The sequence below is a fragment of the Xyrauchen texanus genome, chromosome 21, assembly GCF_025860055.1.
Source record: "Xyrauchen texanus isolate HMW12.3.18 chromosome 21, RBS_HiC_50CHRs, whole genome shotgun sequence".
NCBI lineage: Eukaryota > Metazoa > Chordata > Actinopteri > Cypriniformes > Catostomidae > Xyrauchen > Xyrauchen texanus.
In genome coordinates, this window is record NC_068296.1 from 27,068,500 (window position 1) to 27,086,072 (window position 17,573).

Sequence of the window (17,573 nt, forward strand, 5' to 3'; positions counted from 1 at the left end):
TGGGCATTTCTGTTTGGAGTTTGAATGTTCTTCCCTTGTTTGCATGGGATTCTTCAGGGTGCTACAGTTTCCCCCACCATCCAAAAACATTAGTTAAGTGAATTGAAAACTGTAAATTTCCCATAGATGAGTATAAATGGTTGTGTAAGCCCTGTGATGGACTGGCCACCTGTCCAAGATGTTAACCAAAAAGATGCAGTTTTTTCAGACCTCGAATAATGCAAAGAAACAAGTTTGTATTAATTTGACACAATACTGATGTTTTAACTGAGGAAGAGTTCAGAAATCAATATTTGGTGGAATAACCCTGATTTTCAATCACATCTTGCATGTGTCTTGGCATGCTCTCTACCAGTCTTTCACTTTGCTGTTGAGTGACTTTTTGCCACTCCTGGCACAAAAATCAAGCAACTCTGCCTTTTTGATGGCTTGTGGCCATCCATCTCCCTCTTGATCACAAGATGTGGTTTTCAATGGAGTTCAGGTTTGGAGATTGAGCTGGCCATGACAGGGTCTTGATCTGATGGTCCTACATCCACACCATGATTGACATGAGTGTGGCATGGAGCATTGTCCTGATGGATAAACCAATCCTCAGAGTTGGGGAACATTGTCAAAACAGAAGGAAGCATGTTTTCTTTCAGGAGAACCTTGTACATGGCTTGATTCATGGGTCCTTCATGAAGACGAATCTGCCCGATTTCACAATGTGAAAGACTGGTAGAGTCAAGTCAAGTTGTGATTGAAAATCAAGGTTATTCCACCAAATATTGATTTCTGAACTCTTCCTAAGGTAAAACATTACTATTGAGTTGTCAAAAATGAAAATATATTTTTTTTCTTTGCATTATTCGAAGTCTGAAAACACTGCATCTTTTTTTGTTATTTTGAGCAGTTGTCATTTTCTGCAAATTAATGCTCTAAATGACAATATTTTTTGGGGGGAATTTGGGAGAAATGTTGTCAGTACTTTATAGAATAAAACAAAAAATTTCATTTTACTTAAACACATAAATAGTAAAAGCAGAGAAACATCTAATTTTGCAGTGGTCTCTTAATTTTTTCCAGAGCTGTATATATATTGTTTTTGTTTGTTTTGTATATATAAAATAAGCAAAACAATAAAAACACAGAATGAGCCACAGAGAAACAGTTTATGTGGCGGTGTGCAATATTTTATTTATATTGTAAATTTACATTACAAGACAGGGAACAGTACATTCATAAGACACAAATAACATGAAGAACACAAGTGATAAACAGAACAAAAAAAAAGAGAGGATTTAGGATGGGATGGGGTCATGCGTGAAGACGCTAGACAAGACTGCACTAAAATTATCAAAATATTTCTTTCTATTTTTTTCTTAAACTAAGTGCAATATCTAATTGCAATTAATATTTTATCTTAATAAAACGACATCAAACGACGGTTGCACGTCTAAATAACAAATACAAATATTTGTTTACATTGTGTCAATTATTTTAAATATGTAGACAGCTGAGATTTCGTTTCCGGGTCAAGGGTAACCAACGTGGTGCATCCTGCAGCTCAACGTGTGGACCACTTTTAAGTGGCAGAAACAACTCAAAGCGAATTAAACATACGAAAAGGGGATAAGAAGGTAAGTGAATTAAATGCTATTCAAAATCTTTATTCGGGAATACGGCATTAGGAATGTGTTAGTAAAATAAGTAGTTAGGTTGCTAATTTTAGAAATGCAACTTCAGGGACTAGCCAGAACATGTAATTCTGATAATTTTTAATTTAGTTATTTAAATAATCACTTTTTATTTGTCGTTTGTGGTTATATAGACCGGTTGTCACGTCATGTAGTATATTGTCTTTGTATTGGCCAGATCACACACTCTGATCCAAGTATTCTTAATTAAAATGTAATTCTTATTTTCTATGTTATCCTCAGATTTTCGGCGATGGGGGAGTTTAAAATTCACCGGGTTCGGTTCTTTGATTACATGCCCACCGGAATCAGAGCTTTAGCCTTCCACCCAATAAACGAAAGGATGGCAGTGGCGAGGATGGACGGATCTGTTGAGATCTTTCACTGTTCAGACAACTTTTTTCAAGAAAAGGTAAGCAGTTATGGCTGTTTTTAATGTTGATCTGTTATTAAAAATGGGCCCTTGTGCCTCAAGCTACCAGAGATCTGTTAATTCAAGAATTTGCAAGGATGCTGATGTCACTTCTGCATCCACAGATCATCCCTGGAAGAGAGCAGTGTGGGATAGAGGCTCTGTCTTGGGTTGGGGAGCGTTTGTTCAGTGCAGGACTGAATGGTGAAATTACTGAATATGATTTGACAAATCAGAAAGCCAAATACACTGTAGATGCATATGGAGGGCCAGTCTGGGCCATCACAGGCAACCAACAAGGAACACACTTAGCGGTAGGTCTGGTTTCCCTAAGATAAGACACAATGATACTATGCATTAATATTAACCAGTCATAATAACTGTGATGTTAATGCATAGCTTACTATCAGCTGAAATAATATGCTTTGTGTTGCTGTTTATTTTTTGACCAGTATGAATTTTTCAATGGCTTATGTATACATATGATATGTGATTTAAGTTATTAATTAACAGATTATTAATGTTTTGCTCTTATCTCTAGTACTAAATGTTTAAGATTTTTTTTGTATATGGTCAAATATTTGAAATGATCTGTGTGTCTTATATAATATTTTGTAGGTTGGTTGTGAAGATGGAACTGTGAAACTGTTTGAGGTGAATGAAGACAAAATACAGTTTGAGAGAAATCTGGACAGACAGAAAGGTGAGTTGTTCCCCCGTTTATAACTTTCAGATATTTATCATGCTGCTTTAAAAAAAAAGAAGAAAAAAAAAGCTTGTCTGACCACCTCTTTCCCCATTTTACAGGCCGCATCTTCTCTCTGTCCTGGCACCCCTCAGGCTCCAAAATAGCTGCTGGAATGATGGATATGATCCAGGTTTTTAATGTAGAGACTGGTAAGCTAAATGTACCTTTCTTTCAGAATATATCATTGACCGTTAGTTACGAAGAGTGGGTACAGCTGGTAGATGATTTAATACAGTGGCTCCAAACCCTTTTCTTGGAGGGCCCCTCAATAATAGACATTTTGTGTATCTCCATAATCAAACACACCTGATTACAAGATATACATCAGCTTGTTTGTGGAGACTCAAGACCTGAATTGGGAGTGTCAGAAAATGGATATATACAAAATTGTTGTGGGGCCTCCAGGAACAGTGTTGGGAACCACTGAACGTGTGTGTGTGTGTGTGTGTGTGTGTGTGTGTGTGTGTGTGTGTGTGTGTGTGTGTGTGTGTGTGTGTGTGTGTGTGTGTGTGTGTGTGTGTGTGTGTGTGTGTGTGTGTGTGTGTGTGTGTGTGTGTGTGTGTGTGTGTGTGTGTGTGTGTGTGTGTGTGTGTGTGTGTGTGATTTTTTTTTTTTTATTTTTAGGGCACTCTATACACAGGATTCTGGTGGACAGAGGGGTGGGGACGTCTCGCAGCAAGGAGTGTGTGGTGTGGAGTGTGGTCTACCTCTCAGATGGGACCATCATCAGTGGAGATTCTGTGGGAATGGTCAAAATGTGGGATGATCACACTGGTACACTGATCAAAAGCCACAATATCACTAAATGTGACGTGCTAGCATTATCAGTCTCTCAGGTAAGATTTGTTTGCAAGTGTGTTTATGGCATCATGCATTTTTCTTCCGACCTGTGATATAGGGCTGGGCGATTTATTTATTTGTATTTTTTCCCAAAATTTTTTTTCCAAGATTAATTTGAATTTGCGTTTTGACAAGATTTTTGCTGTGGGTTGCAGTGACACGCTTCAGGTAGCTTTTATTCTCTCTTTTCAGTTCGCTTGAGTGCCGCCTTCTCAGGACTTGCTTATTCCTCAGTTCAAAGCAACAAAGTCTCAAATAGTTTTCTGAACGCTTCAGAACAATAATAATGATCATATAAAACACACAATGGGGCATGCCAGTTACTGCGCTCTCGTGTCTTTCTCTCTGCCTTCCTTTGGAGTTCGGCTGTTTTAAAGCATCTCTACACTATCTCTGTAATCACCACAACCATAACTGTATGCTATATAATGTTGATGAACGGTCTCCTGAATGAGTGAATAACATTGATTATCTCATTTCAATGGCACCTGTCAAGGGGTAGGATATATTAGGCAGCAAGTGAACAGTCAGTTCTTGAATATCATGTGTTGGAAGCAGGAAACGTGGGCAAGCGTACAGATCTGAGCAGCTTTGACAAGTTCCATATTGTGATTGCTAGATAACTGGGTCAGAGCATCTTCAAAATGGCAGGAGTGTTCCCAGTATGCAGTGGTTAGTACCTACCAAAAGTGGTCCAAGGAAGGACAACCGGTGACAGGGTCATGGGCACCCAAGATTGATGCGCGTGGGGAGCGAAGACTAGCTTGCCTGTTCCGATCCCACAGATGATCTACTGTAGCACAAATTGCTGGAAAACTTAATGCTAGCCATGATAGAGAGGTGTCAGAGCACACAGCACATCGCAGCTTGCAGCGTATGGGGCTGTGTAGACGCAGACCAGACTGAGTGCCCATGCTGACCCCTGTCCAATGCTGAAAGCGCCTACAATGGGCATGTGAGTGTCAGAACTGGACCATGGAACAATAGAAGAAGGTGGCCTGGTATGATGAATCACGTTTTCTTTTAGATCATGTGGATGGCGGGGTGCGTATTTACCTGGGGAAGAGATGGCAGCAGGATGCACCATGGGAAGAAGGCAGGCTGGCGGAGGCAGTTTGATGCTCTGGGCAATGTTCTGCTGGGAAACCTTGGGTCCTGGCATTCATGTGGATGTTACTTTGACACATACCACCTACCTAAAGATTGTTGCAGACCACGTACACCCCTTCATGGCAACAGTATTCCCTGATGGCAGTGGCCTCTTTCAGCAGGATAATGCACCCTGTCACACTGCAAAAATTGTTCAGGAATGGTTTGAGGAACATGATAAAGAGTTCAATATGTTGACTTGACCTCCAAATTCCCCAGATCTCAATCCGATTGAGCATCTATGTGCTGTACTGGACCAGATCTGATTTGGCAGCATGAGGGGGACCTACACAATATTAGTCAGGTGGTTTTAATGTTGTGGCTGATTTGTGTGTATGGCAGAATGAAATATCCGCCGCTCCATTTGCCATGATGATTCAGGTAAATGGCTAATTATTGCTTTGTTCTGTGATGTGTTTTAAGTTTACTGCATCTATAGCCAACATTTGGCGAGCGATCATTTTGACAAAGTTTGCTAGTTGAATTGTAAAAATAAATTATTTAATTTTGCTGTGATGTTCAGCGTGAACCACTAGAGGGTGCGACTCTGTCTGCAACTCTGATATACATCCCTAATTCCAAAAAAGTGTGGACCGTATGAAAAATGCTAATGAAAACAAAAAGCAGTGATTTGTAAATTATATTCACCCTTTGCCAAGTTGAAAACACTACAAATAAACATTTATATGATGTTTTATTTTGTCAGAGGGATCGTAGATCAAATTCACATCACTGTCTTAAATTACTTTAGTAAACCTTTGTAAGTCAACACCTCTCGTTGCTGCATCCACAGATGCAAGTTTAGACTTTACTAAGCAGAAGCCCTACATTAACACTGTCCAGAAGTGCTGCCGATTTCTCTGGGCTCGTTCTCATCTTAGATGGGAAGTAGAACAGTGAAACTGTGTTTACTGGTCCGAGTCCACTGCCGTGTTGAAAAACACAGCCGTCGTGTTTTTGAAATCTTTGTCATTGCATCCAATTTCGTTGTACGTGTACAATCCGATCAGTGCAACATCAAATAAAGTGCATCAGGTATCTAAATATAAAAGAGCCTCTAAAAGTAGCTCTAAAAAATGCATAAAAGAGAGAGAAAAAAAAATCCTAAGGGAAATGAAAACCCATCATACCACACATACTCAACAGTTCACTGCACGATACATCTCCTTAATAATGCATTGAAGTAGTGTTTAGTGCTGCTATTGCTTTTGGATAAAAACTTTTTTTTTTATTTGTTTGTTTGTTTTCATTGTCCTGAAACGTCTGCCTGAGGGCAGCAGTTCAAACAGGGAGTGTCCAGGGTGAGATGGATCTTTAAGTATGTTCTGGGCTTTTTTGAGGCAGCGGGAACTGTAAAGATCTTCCAGCGAGGGGAGAGGGCAGCCAGTAATAATCTTCTGGGCAGTGGTGATGGCCCTCTGGAGCATTTTCTCCTCTGTTTCTGTGCAGCTGGCAAAACACACACGGATACAATGTCAGTATGCTCTCTATGGAGCAGCGGTAGAAAGACAGAAGCACTTTTTGGGTGAGGTGGTTCTTCCTAAGGATCCTCAGGAAGTAAAGTCTCTGCTGTGTCTTTACCATTACTGTGGTGTTAGTGCTCCAGGATAGGTCCTCCTCTATGTGCATGCCCAGGAACCTGAAATCCGTGATCCTCTCTATACATTCCCTGCTGATCAAAAGGGGCTGAATATCCATCTTATTTTTCTTGTAGTCTATTATCAGCTCCTTGGTTTTGGTGGTATTGAGGATCAGGTTGTTATCCGTGGACCACACAGACAACCGCTCCACCAAGATGGGCCAAAGAGGAAAACAGCCAAGCTGTTATTAGCATCAGGTCCAAAGGCCAGGGGTGTGTCAGTGCCTATGGCATGGTTAAGTCGCACATCTGTTAGGGCACCATTAATGCAGACGGATACCTGTATGAATACATTTTGGAGCCGCATATACTGCCATCCAGCACCATCTTTTCCAGGAACATCCTGACATTTTCAGCAGGATAACTTCAAACTGCATACTGGCTAAATAAGCAGAGGTTGCAGTTGCTAGATTGGCCTGCCTGCAGCCATGACCAGTTGAGAATGTGTGGTGCATTATGAAGCACACAATACAACAATGAAGACCCCGTACAATTGTGCAGCTAAAGACCTGCATAATGGATGAATGGGGAAAATTCCACTTTTTAAACTTTACAAACTTGTGTCTTCAGTCAAATGCTTAATAGATGTTATTAGAAGAAATGGTGATGTTTCACAGTGGTAAACACTTGACTGTCCCAACTTTTTTGAAGTGTGTTGCAATCTTCTGATTTGAAATTATTGTACATTTTAATAAGAACAATGAAATTCACAGGGTAAAATATCATATTATCTGTATTTGTGGTGCTTTTATTATAGCAAAGGTTGAATATAATTTACAAATCACTTCTGGTTTTATTAGCATTTTTCATACTGTCCCAACTTTTTCGGAATTGGGGTTGTTCAATGCGTACTTTCTACTAATTTATAAATATTGATTTCTAGATGTCTTGATTTAGATAAAGTGAATACCCACACGGTCTAAGAATTACTTGGCAATTTTCTTATTCTATTATTTCTGAACATTTGAGTTTCTTAGTTTCGAATAAATTTTACTTTTACACTCTGTTGACAACTTCCCCCTGTGGTGCATTTGTAAAATATTTTTGCACACTTTTGTTTCCTGTGATAAAAAGAACTTGGATTTCTCTAACCAGGTTGCCTTGCATTCTAATAAAGAACGTGTTATTTGAATCATGTTGAGTAAATTTAAAATGTGAAAAAATCTAATCGTAAATAATTAATAAGTTTGATAAAAAAAAAAAATAGTAAATTTATTTTGCCATATTGCTAGCCCTACTGTGAAATTACTATTAGAAGTCGACCGATAGTAGATTTTTGCAGATATTGATTACTAAGGTGGTGAAAAAGGATGATAGCTGATATATTAAGCTAATTTTGCAAAAAAAAAATAATAATTTAATAACCAGAAAGATTCAGTTTTGGTGCATAACGTGGGACTTTTACCTCTAAATAAGCCTGAAATACACAGGGGAATTTTATTTAAAAAAAAATAATAGAGACTTGGCTCTGTTACAAATCTTCATATGCAAGCATTTAACAAATTAAGCTTTTTATAGCCTATAAGTCCACCAGATGAAGATTTTTGTATGTATCATTTCACCAGACGAGGTTTGTAGTTGAGGAATAAAATGAGGAATAAAAGCAACTATCAGCACAGATTAATCTGTAAAATCTCTATCTCTAATTACTAGTTGTTCTAATTTTCCTGCATGTATTACATGACATATTTGAAGAATACAGATAGGAACTGTTCTCCTAGATTGTCTAAATGTGCCCTCTTAAATGACAGGATGAGGACAGCCTTGTCGCTGGTACATCAGAGGGATGTGTGGTGCAATTCCAGTTTATCTCTGTGGTTTTAGATAAGGATGACAAAGAATGGGTGAGAACCAGAACATTTAAGAACCACACGCATGATGTCAGAGCTGTGGCAGAGATCACAACTGCTGTTGTGTCAGGAGGTACGTTTATTTCTTTTTTTAGAAGGTAATAATGATTAATGTTTTATTCTTTTTATTAAAAGTTTTTTATTTTTTTATTTTGTGGGATCTACAAAGATTGAAAAGCCCTGTCTTGTAAGATTCAAATTGAGCTGCTTTCTGTAGACATGTTACTGTATGACCAAAGTATTTTTAATTAATATTGGATTGCACTGATCCTGTCTCAGGCATGGACACACAGCTAGTTGTGAGACCTCTGTTAGACAAGATTGAAGTGTGGTCCTCGGCCTCAGCCTTGAGGAAGATTCACTTCCCACATGTGAGTATTTGCAGAATTTACGACTGTCATGTAGATGACATGTCTGTAATGGATTCTTCATTAGTGGTTTGCTCTACTCTGTGTCATTCTAGAGGAATCTGGTGTCCTGTGCCAGGAAGGCAGGCCTGATGCTTTTCCAGTACCCAAGTCATCTAGAGCTGTGGAGACTTGGAGAAAGTGAAGGAATAGGTGAAAATTTAAACTCAGAGTGATCCTTGATTATATGATGTAAAGTTTCTAGTGATTACTTGTACATGAAATATCTTAACATTTTAAGTAATAGTATCTATTGGTCTTTTGTTTTCAGACATACCTGGAATGAGTTTATCTATAAAAAGTAAGCCAGAGAAACGGCTTCATTTGAAAGTGAAGGTACTGTGCTTGCTTTGAAAATTGATTTGTCATATTTCACATAAAAACATGTGACATGAACAACATTGTGCGGACACACTTCTAATGTTGCCTCTGTGCAGACAGGAAACGATTCTGCACAGAGGGCAGACTCAAACATGTGACAGAGCTAGACATTTCTTAAATCGGTACCAATGGTAATGGACAATGTTTGAACTGTTTATTTGAATGTACATTGATTTTCTGTATGAAAAAAGCTGTGATGAATCTTGAGGAAATATGCAGCATTTACTCACCCTCATGCCATCCCAGATGTGTATGACTTTCTTTCTTCTGCTGAACACAAAGATTTTTAGAAGAATATTTCAGCTCTGTACTTTTATACAATGCAAATGAAAGGTGGCCAGAACTTTGAAGGTCCAAAAGTACATAAAGGCAGTATAAAAGTAATCGACAAGACTCCAGTTGTTACATACATGTCTTCAGAAGAGATATGATGGGTGTAGTTGAGAAACAGATCAATATTTAAGTAATTTCATACTATAAATCTCCACATTCTTTCTCATTCCTCTTGTTTTTGGCGATTTAATTATTTGTGCATATCGCCACCTAGGCATAGAGGAGAATTTATAGTGAAAAAAGACTTCAATATTGATCTGAATATATTTCTCACCCATACCTATCATATCACTTCTGAAGATATGGAGTTAACTACTAGAGTCATATGGATTACTTTTATGCTGCCTTTATGTGCTTTTTTTTACCTTCAAAGTTCTGGTCACCATTCACTTGCATTGTGTGGAAGTACAGAGCTGAACTATTATTCTAAAAATCTTTGTTTTTGTTCAGAAAGTAAGTCACTGGCATGAGGATGAGTAAATGATGAGATTTTGATTTTTTTGGTGAACTATCCCTTTAACTTGCATAATTAGGAAAGTGTTTTGTTACAGGGCACAGATTTCAAGTTCATTACACACCAAATGGGATAATAAAAATAATGACCACAGGGATTATGCGTTATTCTCGATCATAAATAAGCTATAAAGAAATATTATATAAAACTATATCGTTCAAAATCTGTCAACATTTTTCATTACAAATTATATTAACTGCAAAACTATTTTAGTGAAGTTGAATTAAAACATTTAAAAAATTATATTTCTCACTTTTGCTTTAATGGCAGTATGGATTCCTCAAGTTTATTTTAAAACTTCTATGTTATCCCAGCATGACTTGAGAATGTTACAAAGAGCATCAGCTAACACAAAAAATAGAGGGAGCATTTCAAATGCATATGTGTTAAATTTATTATAATCATTTCCTCAACCATCCATATTGATTAGTCATCAGTTATACCTTTATGTAGAATGCGGTAAGAATTGTGTAACATTCATAGTGCTCAAATGAATGAAGTGATTGAGCTTTGATTTTTATCCGCAGGGTGAGGAGCACATTCGCTGCAGTGCCGTGTCTCCGTGTGGAGAATGGATTGCTTACTCAACAGCAAGCCGTTTACGGCTTTACAAACTAAACTTTGACAATAACAATGTCAGCATCACCAAGGTAAATTTCCATAGAGCTGCATGACAATCCATTACCTGGGTTTAAATCATGCTAAAGTCATTCAGAGGAATCCACTGTAAAGAAATGAGTCTCTTGAAATGGCATCAGATAAAAAATTATTAAAAATGGATTAAATATTAAACAAGCATTTTCCTCTTTTTTTTTTTTTTTTTTAAGATATCCAAGCTTCCAAAGGTCCTCAGCTCAGCCAATCAGCTTTGCTTCTCCTCAGATTCCTCCCATTTGTTTTCCTCATCCACAATGGCATTGGTGCACGTGGTCTCTCTCAGCCAATCAGGGTGCAAGTTTGTGGGCACCCTTAAGCCCAAGTCAGGTGAGAGGACAATAGATATGAACACCATTTTTATTTTTAAACAGATGGTTATGAAAACTATCTTGTAGTATTTTTTCTCCCCAATTTGGAATGGACAATTCCCAATGTGCTCTAAGTCCTCGTGGTGGCGTAGTGACTCTCCTCAATCCGAGTGGCGGAGGACGAATCTCAGTTGCCTCCGCGTCTGAGACCGTCAATCCGCTCATCACGTGGTTTGTTGAGCGTGCTACTGCGTGTGTGTGGAGACTGCACGTGTGGAGGCTTCACACTATTCTCCGCAACATCCCCACCAAGAGTGAGAACCACGCATAACGACCATGAGGAGGTTAACCCAATTTGACTCTACCCTCCCTACAACCAGGCCAATTGGTTGCTTAGGAAGCCTGACTGGAGTCACTCAGCATACCCATATCATGCTATTGTTTTAAAATTGATCAGAATGACAATATGAATGGCTTTTGCAAACGTTTTGCTTTTGGATTTGTTATATAACATTTCTCTTTATCCTTCGTCTCCAGGTTCTCATCAGGCCATTCACTTATTAGCAGCTAGTGAAGATGGCAAGTGGTTTGCCTCTGCAAACAGTGACCATGAAGTTAATGTCTACAATCTTCAGACACGGAAGGTGAGTATTATTACCCCATGGTTGTTTCACACTCCTTAATACATCTGTACCCTCTGTGTTTATTAATGACAGAGGTTGCTAGTTTACAGTAATGTTTAGGGATGGGAATTGCCACAGACCTCCCGATACGATATTACAATGATATTTCCTAGCAGATTAAATATGTATTGCAATTTAATGTTTTGATCTAAAAATGTCATAAACTTTTTCTCAGAAATAAATGTATTTTGAAGAACAGTTGTGTCTGAAATGGCAATTGTTTTCTGTACTGAATTATGACATGCGTGACAATTCACCTGTAGTCCCAATGGCGTTGCATGTTATTTGTATATGCATCCTGAGATAGTCTGAGGTCCTGTGCAGCGTTCTCATAGATGATACTATTCTTACAAACTGCTCCCAGATGACTGACAGAGAATTTTTTTTTTGAGAACTCAATGTACGCGTTCTGAGAGACACAGCCGCACTGTGTGCGTGGGTGCGAAAGTGTAAATGAACTTCTGAACAAAAAAGCGAATCAGACACGTGAATCGCCTGCATTTCTTTCGTATGTTCTTCAAAATGTAATCAGGTGTATTTCCTCAAGAAAGTGTCTTTGTGTTTAGTGGCATTTCTTGTCAACAGTGGCAGGTAAATGTGCGAAATTACCTGCCATTGTATGAATATCCTGGCTGTTGGATTATAAATACTGCAGGGGGCACTATGTAGTTTATGCCATCCAACAGTTTGATATGACTTTTTACATCTAAACTGTTATATATATATATATATATATATACACACACACACACAGTATCTCACAAAAGTGAGTACACCCCTCACATTTTTGTAAATATTTGTTTAAATTTTTTCATGTGACAACTGAAGAAATGACACTTTGCTACAATGTAAAGTAGTGAGTGTACAGCTTGTATAACAGTGTCAATTTGGCCCAATTTGGACATTTTCACTTAGGGGTGTAATAACATTTGTTGCCAGCAGTTTAGACATTAATGGCTGTGTGTTGAGTTATTTTGAGGGGACAGCAAATTTACACATTGTAGCAAAGTGTCATTTCTTTAGTATTGTCACATGAAAAGATATAATCAAATATTTACAAAAATGTGAGGGGTCTACTCACTTTTGTGAGATACTGTGTGTGTGTGTGTGTGTGTATATGTTTATATATAAATATATATATAAAAAATACCCCTTTTTCTCCAAATTTGGAATGCCCAATTCCCACTACTTAGTAGGTCCTCATGGTGGCATGACTAGATGCCCCAATTGACTGTACCCTCCCTAGCAACCGTGCCAGTTTGGTTGCTTGGTAGACCTGGCTGGAGTCACTCCGCACACCCTGGATTCGAACTCATGACTCCAGAGGTGGTAGTCAGCATCAATACTCTCTGAGCTACCCAGGCTCCATAGCTAAACCAATATTAAAGCAGTGTCCGACAGAATCTGCTGAATGACTTCTGACATACTCGCCACACATTTCAAATAAACTTTTGGATTATGCATAATAGCAGGAACATTGATCGCAGCAGGGGATTTTGAGGTCCGACAGTGATGGCGCTTGATGTCTGTAACAGCGGCGCATTAAAGGACTAAACGTAGAGAATTAAAGAGACAACTTCTCAGAGAAAACCTGTTATTGTGGAACTCTGCATAAATAAAGCTACTTATATTTATCCATTAATCATTGAAGCATTAAGATAAGCATTTTATTTTTCATCAGGGAGACCATTTTAAAATCGTTTGGCTCAAGAATTATGATTTGTAACAGAATAATGTTTTTACCCCAGCCCTAGTAATGACCTTATTTCATATGTTTCAGGTTCATTGCACAGTTCCTATATACAGTTCAGCTGTCAGCGCCATGGGAATACACCCAACCACAAACTGTCTGTTCATGGTACATGCAGATCAACAGGTAATCAGTGGGATTATATGAGTTCTCTCTCATTCATAAATAAAAAATAATAAAACAAAGACACCGGAATTACAACTGTGGTTTAATTATTTCCTTGGCTCATGTGTTCTTCGTTCACCACAGATGTTTGAGTACTCTATAGAGCAGAAACAGTATACGGATTGGAGTAGATTGGTGCACAGGAAGGGGCTTCATCGTATCTGGTGGGAAAGAGACACGCCGGTGACCAATGTCATGTTTAACCCCCAAAATACTTCCCAAGTTATCCTGCATGATATGTACATGCTCTGCATCATCGACCAAAGCCTGGTGAGACAACTGTGCTATGCTCTCCATTTAGTAGGGTTGGAAATAGAGAATCTGGGAATGAATGATTATGATGTTCAACAATTTACGCAGAGCTATGTTTAGATTGGTTTAAAAGAAATCCTAAAAACAGTAAATTGCTAGGTAGCTATTTATTTATTTATTTTTAACTGGTGAGTGCGTGGTCTGCAATAAGTTATTTTTTTTTTGGTCCCCAAACATGGTCTATTCTTTCTTTCTCAAAAATGCTAAAAACATTGTTGGAAACATGTCTGTAAGAACAATTAACTGGGCCATCTGTACAGATCCTTTTAAGTGATTTGTGCAAAATTGAGTTAGAAAATCACTAGTTTTATAACTATGTATTTACAAACACATGTGCCTTTTCTAGCCACTTCCTGGTGAGAAAACTCAGTTCTACAACCAGCTGACCCTGAAAAGCCTCCCAGAGGAACAAAGGAAATCCCATAGTCATGCTTTCAAAGTCTGCAAGACCTTCAAGGTGTGTATGACCCTCATACATATGAATTAGGGCTGTCATCAATTAATTACATGAAATCCAGATACATTTATCACATATCAATATTTGCTGAAAGGCCCCCCCCAAAAAGATGATTCAATATAAATTATAAATTTAAATAATTGTATATAATAAAAATAATGACTGAATTACTTTGTGGTAAAGCATTGATTAGACAATATAAAAAGTGACTCAAAAGAACTAAAAAAAAATTTTTTTTGTTCCCGTCTCATTGAATAAGCCTACAGTCGACAGAAATCCATTGCATGAATCTGTCCTTTTCTCGCAGAACACATCTAACATTTCATCTTTGCTATTTAAATGTTGGTCTGTGTACATGTGCGTCAGACGGACCCTTTTGAAGCATCTCGTTGGTTTTGAGCATCATAAATGCTGCTTTTGTAAGACACTGTGTCAAGTTAAAAGTACTTAAAACTTTAAAAATGCATCTCATCATCCCTGCATTCTGTTGTCCTTTGTCCAGCTGTAAAGAATGTGTCCTGAGTGACCGGCTCTCATTGACTATGTTTACATGGACACCAGAAAGTGGCTTATTGCGAGAAAGTAGTGTTCACATGCACTGTTTAAGTGGTGTACTCTTTACTTCCTCATACAGTTGAAGTCAGACGTTTACATACGTTTAGGCTTAAGTCAGTAAAACTAATTTAACCACTCCACAGATTTAATATCAGCAAACTATAATTTTGGCAAGTCGTTTAGGACATTTACTTTGGACATGACAAGTAATTTTTCCAACAATTGTTTACAGACAGATTGTTAAACATTTCATTGACTATATCACAATTCCAGTGCGTCAGACGTTTACATACAATAATTTAACTGTGCCTTTAAGCAGCTTAGAAAATTCCAGAAAATGATGTCAAGCCTTTAGACAATTAGCCAATTAGGTTCTGATAGGAGGTGTATCTTTGGATGTATTTTAAGGCCTACCTTCAAACTCAGTGCCTCTTTGCTTGACATCATGGGAAAATCAAAAGAAATCAGCTAAGACCTCAGAAAAAAACAAGTCTGGTTCATCCTTTTGGAGCAATTTCCAAACGCCTGAACATGTACATCTGTACAAACAATAGTACGCAATATAAACACCATGGGACCACACAGCCATCATACCACTCGGAAAGGAGATTCATTCTGTCTCCTAGAGATGAACATAGTTTGGTGCGAAAACTGCAAATCAATCCAAGAACAACAGCAATTTACCTTGTGAAGATGCTGGAGGAAACTGGTAGATAAGTATCTATATCCACAGTATAACGAGTCCTATATTGACATAACCTGATATGCTGTTCAGCAAGGAAGAAGCCACTGCTCCAAAACCACCATAAAAAGCCAGACTACAGTTTGCAAGTGCACATTCGTACTGATGAAACAAAAATGTAACTGTTTGGCCATAATGATCATTGATATGTTTGGAGGAAAAAGGGTGAGGCTTGCAAGCCGAAGAACACCATCCCAGTCGTGAAGCATGGGGGTTGCAGCATCATGTTGTGGTGGTGCTTTGCTGCAGGAGGGACTGGTGCACTTCACAAAATAGATGGCATCATGAGGAAGGAAAATTATGTCGATATATTGAAGCAATATATCAAGACATCAGCCAGGAAGTTAAAGCTCGGTCACAAATGGGTCTTTCAAATGGACAGTGATCCCAAGCATACCTCCAAAGTTGTGGCAAAATGGCTTGAGGACAAAAAAGTCAAGGTATTGGAGTGTTCATCACAAAGCCCTGACCTCAATCCGATAGAAAATTTGTGGGCAGAACTGAAAAAGCTTGAGCAAGGAGGCTTACAAGCCTGATTCAGTTACAGCAGTTCTATCTGGAGGAATGGGCCAAAATTACAGCAAGTATTGTGAGAAGCTTGTGGAAGGCAACCCCAAACATTTGGACCCAATTTAAACAATTTAATGGCAATGTTACCAAATACTAACAACATGTATGTAAACATCTGACCCAGTGGGAATGTGATGAAAGAAATAAAAGCTAAAATAAATCCTTCTCTCTACTATTATTCTGACATTTCACATTCTGAAAAGTAATAGTGATCCTAACTTACCCAAGACGTTGAATGTTTTCTACGATTAAATGTCAGAAATTGTGAAAAACTGAGTTTAAATGTATTTTGGCTAAGGTGCATGTAAACTTCTGATTTCTCAGTCAGAAAGCAGCATTCTCCACAGCAATGTAATTTCCCTGCTCTGCTTGTGTGAATGACAAACATGATATCAGAGGAAGACTTCACTATTTTCATTCCCTGTTGTTTTGCTTTATTTCCAGATATTACAGAGTTGCGATGTTAGTTTACTTAACTTTCTACCGTGAGCTGCAGTGGAATTGTGCTGTAATAATTGGGTTTTCCTCTTACCTTATACTCTGGGATTCCCCCAATGTATGATTTTAGATATACACAAATGTTTGGGACTGTTGATATTTTGATAAAACTGTTGATAAAACTACTCCCAGAAATGTTTAATATTGTTACACTGTGTTGACATGTTGTTGGGCTCCATCCTATGACGTTAGCTATACGGTTTGTTCACGAACATGCACACTCTTCAGAAACCTGTTAGAACGCTGCTTATGCGTTTACATGGCCACAAGCCGCGTTCTCTGGGAGAAACCTAGGTCTGTTAAACCGCTTTCTCTTAATCCCTTATATGGCGAAAGGAAATCAGCATTCTTATTTGCATGTTTCAGAATGCTGCTAAATGCAAACACCCTGGAAAAAAAAACTTGTTTTCTTGAGTGCATGTAAACGTGGTCATTGTGTGTTTGTGCATTTTGTGAGGTTTGTTGAGGTGCGCTGACTTCCCCCTGCTGAGCTCATAAAAACATAAAACTCTGTACTTCAAGGTCAAATTGCTCCACTGGTTGGAAAATGCATTCTTACACAAAAATATTGACACTATTTTTTTTTGTATAATTAATCGCATTAAATGAATGCGTTAAATCGACTATTCATGTGACTGCATTGACTATTGTTTGCTGTCTCTCCTTTAGGAGATCCTGTGTGTGGACCTGATGTCAGATCAGTCTCTGGTGGTGGTTGAGCGCCCTCTAACAGACATCACTACTCAACTGCCTGCACCCATCAAACAGAAGAAATTTGCCACATAAGGACAAACCTGCGCATCTGTATGAATGTGGCCTGTATGAGGAAGTGTGTGTTTTCTTAAATAAGGTTACAAATTATGTTGAGCTCTGTTCCACCATCCTTTGTAAAATCTGCTGAGACAGTATTAAAAATAAATATTT

At 38.2% G+C, this 17,573-nt stretch overlaps 1 protein-coding gene across 1 annotated transcript; it reads left to right on the forward strand.

The window, feature by feature from the left end:
- Positions 1-1,521: 1,521 nt before the first annotated feature.
- Positions 1,522-17,573, forward strand: LOC127661194 (U3 small nucleolar RNA-associated protein 4 homolog). The gene is made up of 17 exons (XM_052151798.1): positions 1,522-1,622; positions 1,923-2,091; positions 2,217-2,405; positions 2,710-2,794; positions 2,899-2,988; positions 3,464-3,675; positions 8,219-8,390; positions 8,597-8,688; positions 8,781-8,877; positions 8,996-9,060; positions 10,480-10,602; positions 10,780-10,936; positions 11,455-11,561; positions 13,381-13,476; positions 13,600-13,785; positions 14,174-14,284; positions 17,319-17,573. Exons 2-17 carry the CDS (start codon positions 1,933-1,935, stop codon positions 17,433-17,435), a joined length of 2,058 nt encoding a protein of 685 aa, XP_052007758.1. The 5' UTR covers positions 1,522-1,622; positions 1,923-1,932; the 3' UTR covers positions 17,436-17,573.

What these genes read in the sequence shown, in the direction of transcription:
- LOC127661194 (XM_052151798.1), top strand. Translation starts at nt 1,933, where the DNA reads ATGGGGGAGTTTAAAATTCACCGGGTTCGGTTCTTTGATTACATGCCC. An exon ending in AAATCTGGACAGACAGAAAG is followed by an intron (nt 2,795 to 2,898) that starts GTGAGTTGTTCC and finishes CCCATTTTACAG; the next exon opens with GCCGCATCTTCTCTCTGTCC. An exon ending in AACTGCTGTTGTGTCAGGAG is followed by an intron (nt 8,391 to 8,596) that starts GTACGTTTATTT and finishes ATCCTGTCTCAG; the next exon opens with GCATGGACACACAGCTAGTT.